Genomic DNA, 5,674 nt, shown 5'->3' on the forward strand with positions numbered 1-5,674 from the left:
AAATTACTTTATGGACATATAGCGAGAAAAAACCTAAGAGCGTCTCGAAACACTTGTCATAACGGAGGCAGTGGCAAATAAGGGAACAAAAAGACAGGCTATAACATGTACATATCAAATGAAGAAACAAACAGGGTCTTGATTACATGCTGCCTTTAACATGGCCCAGGAGAAACAGGCAGGCACAGTTGATTAGACGGCCAACTGTGAAACTAGCATCGTGGGTTCGACTTCCGCTATTTGCAAGAAAATAATCCGAGGAAGATTTTTTCTCGATTCTTCTCGATAAAACAGTGTATTTTTCATAACTTTACCTAATATCTTTTCTTTTCTACCGGCTGACAAACTTCTTGAATAGAGAGTTTTGCGAACTAGTGCCAACCAATCCCGGTGACTTTTACGCTCAGCATTGAGCAAGATTATTAAATATAATCACAATGCTAAATCTGCAGTGTGATTCTGAACTCTCTTTCGGGGGTATAGAAAGCGTTGCAAGCATATAACTGGTACATACATTACGTTTTTAATACCAGCCCATTTGTTCACAGATAAAAAAATATATATGTTCGAATAACTTTTTGACCGCCACTGGATTGAGCAACAGCGATTTGTGGGGTTTCAATACCTAATTCAAAGGATTTTCTTTTCCGTCCATACGTCAAACTTCAAAGGTCAGCAAAAGAAAATAACTCCCTTAGATCACAAGTTAAATCCAGGCTCATCACGTCTCACTTACACTTCTTTCTGAAACGTATTTTCTCTTGGAAATTATTTCTGAAAGCTCGTCTTACTTGTCAGTAATTGGTTTTAATTTGATTTGTAGGTTATGTAAATATAAAACTTTTTGAAGCAGTTAAGATGGCTTGAGAATATCAATGTTTTATACCTACGTTGATTCATGTATATAATTTCAAATTTATAAATTAATTTATTTAAGATCTTTTTTTTATTTACTGCTTAGTTAATTTATTGATTTGCTTTATACTATTTGGCGTTTTTCGGTATTTCTCCATTCGTTTTGTAAAATTTATTTTATGAAATGTATTACGCTTCATTCGCGTAATAACTTATATTTATATAATTATGTTTTAAAAGAAATGAATAAATGCTTTATTTAGTTAGTTCATAAGAAAAATAAATTATTTAACACTATAACAGTGGCTGGTGGATACCAATACAAAAATAATGCAATACTAAATAGCGTATTTTTATAATTTTAATTCGAACGCAGTTCGAGTCAATCTATGAAATAAATGATATTTAACTATATTATTTGAAATTGTTCATTTTTACTTTATAAGATATTTTCTGTAAACGCTAAATGACAATAATTAAAGTATTGACTGCAAATAATGTAATTCACTGCATTTCCGCAATTTGATAATTTTTATAATATTCTTAAAGTGAAAATATGTTTTATTTGAACAGCCCGGTGTTTAACCCTTTATGGGACACCTAGAAAAAAGTGTTACATAAATAAACCACCGGATTTGAGGTTTTTTATTTTCTAATATTTCGTATTAATAATTTGAACCAGGTTGCGGTCTCGTGGTAGTATTGTGGACCAACGGGCCGAAGGTCCGAGGTTCAAATCCCACTCTATCACACCTCGATTTCCATTTTCCCAGCACAAGTTATTTATGGCTTTTCGATAATGGTCTGAAAATTTAAAAATTTCAGTAAATGATAAAAACTCAAATATTTTTTCAAAAATAATTTTTGAAATATATAAATTGAAATTGAATAAATTGAAAAAATAAAAAATAATTAAATTTATGTTTTTAAAGTATAGTAATAAGGTATAGGTACTGGTAGATCAGTCTTTCACTCCGTTTTTTAATGCAACGGGTTCATTATCTTTATAAAGGACATATTTCAATGGGTTTGCAAGACGTAAGGTTTAAAATAAATAAGAACACTTTGTAAATAATTATGAAATCAATAAAAATACAAATATAAAATTGTTATGACAATATCAGTAGAACAATAAAAATCACAGGACAAATAACTGCCTTCTCTTTAATTCACGCTTGGCTCGATTTTATAGTATTGAATTGAATACCTATAATTATCATATGTCATTAATTTTATGTATCATTTAAATCGAAATCTAACACCTGAAATTTACTTCCTATCAGTTCTATTCGCCCTTCTAAATATATTCTTAGTTTCTGCTCGAAGTTTTTTAATTCAAATATAATAGTTTTGTCATCATAAAGAACAGAGTCCAAAATAGTATATTTATTTGTTTCTATTGCTAACAGATTTTTTATTACACTTCGAAGTGTTTGCTTGTAGTCAGTTATTTTTTCGGAACTATTTAAAATTAATTTATTTGTTGTATTCGATTTGTAAGCTAAAATTATTTTTAATGCTTCCTTTAAAATAGCGTTTTGTTTATTAAATTTGACCTTTGTAGTTTTCAATTCATCCTGTAAAGAATTGAATTTAGTGAATAACTCATTGTACAAACCAGAAATCAAGTAATTTCTATTACTTTCGTTTTTTAAAGATTCTTTGCAATTTTTTAATTCACCGTTCTTTGGATTCGTTCCTGTATCAATAATTGTTCTTGTTGATGTTTCGGGGATTTGGTTTGGTCCATTTTGACAAGGTGTGCAATTAACTAATAAATTTAAAATAAAAGGGTTGTGGTCGTTCAATTCAAAATTCAGTCTTGTATCAATTCTCGGTTCGGTAATTTTGTCAGAAGGGGGAATCATTTTTGAATGGTCTTTAGTCTTAAAGTTCGATTTATCAATATTTTCTAAAGTAACAGAGTCATCATTTGCGTTGTGCACCTGCTTTAGATTATTTGAAATCATTGCCTGAATTGGTGGGTTATTTGTTGTTAAACTAGAATACGTCAAAATTGTTTTCGGTGTCACCGGTTCCACGGGGAAAAGAGCAGGATCGTGAACATTTAGTGTTGGAGTTGGGGACAAAACTGGATTATCATTTTCATTTACTGATGTTGAAATTTCACTAAACAGGACTGGGTTTACTTCTTCTTGTATTTTAATTGAAGGGGTCACTGGTCGTGTATCTTCAAGCAAACATGGTTCAATTTCGACTTTTGGTTGTACAGCTGATTTGTCTACGAAGTCGGCTGCTGAAATTTCAAAATTATTTTATTTAAATATCACACTTGTTTATTATGTAAAAATGAGTCAAACGGGCATCTATGATGTAACCATGGCTGTTCAACATGAAAGGTTTAAGAATAAGAGCAAATATTTATGATTAAACACTCAATTATCTTTTGTATGCTAATGATGCCGTGTTTCTTGCTTATAACAAAGATGACTTGCAATTCTTGGTAACAAAAGTCTACAATGCATGCAAGGGAAGCGATTTGCTGATTAATGTCAATTAATCGAATGTTATGGTTTTTGAAAGAAATAAAACACTGTAAATGGGATTATATTGAAACAAGTGGAGGAATTTCTGTAAATGATCAGATAAACCAAAATCTTAAATTTGGTCATGACAAAATACTGTGCTAATTTTATGGACTATAAGCCAACCTATCCTAGCCTGACCTAACTTCAGAAAACAAAATAATTATTTAAAAAACCGATTATTATAGTCAACAATGTTTTAAGTATGTCCAAATGTTTGCCGACAAACTGGATTTTCTCCTTACGGAGTTATTTAGATCTAAATTTGTGATCTAGATCCAGTCTGTCTGCAAAAATTTGGACATACTCAAAACATTGTTGATCAAACTAACTAGTGAAAGAAGTATAAAAAATTGAAAAATTGTTTTCAGGCGTTGCCTAGTAGGTGAAATGGTTCAGCCGGATGAATCTCACCCACATGATAAAGGTTTCAGCTCTTTTACTTCACAAAAGTCAACAAATTGATGAGTTGAGGAAATTTGGATGTTCAAACATGGGCAAAATGGTGAACGGTACACTGTAACCAAATAGCACGTATGACAAGATGTTTAAATGTGGAAATTGCTAGGAATGTATTTCAGGATAGACCAATCGGCCAATCCCTACGAGGAAATGGCGTGATGGTAGTAATAGTAGCCGTTAAACATAATTAAACAAAGCACAACCATGTAAAAAGAATAAATACAAAAATTTGATTAACACGAAATCACCAAACTCAAATCATTGAAAAATCGAAAAATCGTCAAGGAATTTTTTGACTCAAATTCCTCCCCACAAGGTATATCCAGTCTTGAACCCCTTTCTTGAATATATAAACTCTCTTTGAGTGAAGAAATGTTTTTAAGGTGTGGTTTTTACTAACCTTGTATTCTTTTTACTTTTGTTTCTCCTTGCACCTCGGAACCATTAACATTTACAAAATACCAATATACGAGATGAGTTCCAATATTCAGTTTAAGGTCATCGTTGACGTAGCACCACAATCCGTCATTAGGTTCGGAAACAATACCTCCAAACTGGGGGCTAACCCTTGACATTTTGATTTCTTGCGAATACCCATAGACAGAAAACTTTTCTATGCCTTTTTCCGCAACAATACAGGCGCGCAATCCTTTGGGATAAATGGCGGTGGTCCACACTTCAAAACACAAGGAAGTATGAGCGAAAATTACCAAAATAACTGAAAATATTCTTAGCGTCTTCATTATCAACGTTTTTTAATCACTTTGTTTTTATATTCTGTCCACAAACACAACGTTACTGTCATGCAACACAACTAACATATTACCATAGCACAGCACACACAAGTCAGAAGTGAGTTGCTTTAAGTCAATGGTCTTGGATATTTTATTTTTTTAAAGTCGATGTTTTGCTGTTTTTTATAAAATACAACAGCGACATGGTACTAAAACGAAATAATGTTTTGACTGAATTCGGAGTATCTATTGAGTCGGAGCAAAGTTGAAGACATGAGCACTGAGTGTTATATCTCCACATTCAAATTGTCATTTTTATATTATTACCGAATTTAACTTAGCATTCTTTTTAAAGCAAAGATTAAAAAAAAAAATTAAGTAACAAACAACGATAATTATACATTATGATCATCATTTCTCGATAGCCTTAGGTGAGCCTTGGCTATATCCAGTGGTCTCCTCCATTCTTGACAGCTTGCTGCTCTTTCTCTCCAGTTCCTCACTTCCAACGTTGTCGTATCGGCACTGATGCATTCCATTCATCGTATTTTGGGCCTTCCTGGTCTTTGTCGTCCTTATATAACAAAGAAAGTTGGGAATTTTAAGGGGTTGTCGTCATCCATTCTTATTATATGGCCAGCTCACCTCAAACGCCCTACCTTGATGGAGCTGATCACACCGGGTGATCCGTAAATTACATATTGCTTCTTAGCGCAGTGACACCGCCAATGGTTGTTTTCTCACAGAGTCATAGATGGTTTTGACGATCTTTTTTCGAACGTTGCAATAGTTTCCTCAATATTCTTTGTCATTACCCAGATTTCAGAGGCAGATATCTCGGTTTAATCAGTGTTTTGTACAGTATTTCTTAGTTTTTCTATGTATTAGTTTGGACCATAATTGTTTTTAGAGCTCGTAGTAGTGACGGTTGGCAACCACAATGATAAACACTCATCAATGATTTGTTTTTTTTTTTGCATCACCACGGGCCAGGAGGTTGAAGTATAGTGGTGAATTATTGCACAGAATAGACACACAAACGTAAAGTAGATGGTATTTCAATTTTTGATCTAGTTG

At 32.6% G+C, this 5,674-nt stretch overlaps 1 protein-coding gene across 1 annotated transcript; it reads right to left on the reverse strand.

The window, feature by feature from the left end:
* Positions 1-1,919: 1,919 nt before the first annotated feature.
* On the reverse strand, positions 1,920-4,830 carry LOC148277241 (uncharacterized). Its single transcript, XM_088233150.1, has 2 exons — positions 4,264-4,830; positions 1,920-3,112 (listed from the first exon to the last, which is right to left on the reverse strand). The coding sequence occupies exons 1-2, from the start codon at positions 4,604-4,606 to the stop codon at positions 2,088-2,090; spliced, it is 1,368 nt and encodes a 455-aa protein (XP_088089276.1). The 5' UTR covers positions 4,607-4,830; the 3' UTR covers positions 1,920-2,087.
* Positions 4,831-5,674: the final 844 nt, after the last annotated feature.

This window comes from Micrasema longulum, unplaced genomic scaffold, assembly GCF_059751315.1.
Source record: "Micrasema longulum isolate JH-2025_06_02 unplaced genomic scaffold, ASM5975131v1 h1tg001066l, whole genome shotgun sequence".
Classification (NCBI taxonomy): Eukaryota; Metazoa; Arthropoda; class Insecta; order Trichoptera; family Brachycentridae; genus Micrasema; species Micrasema longulum.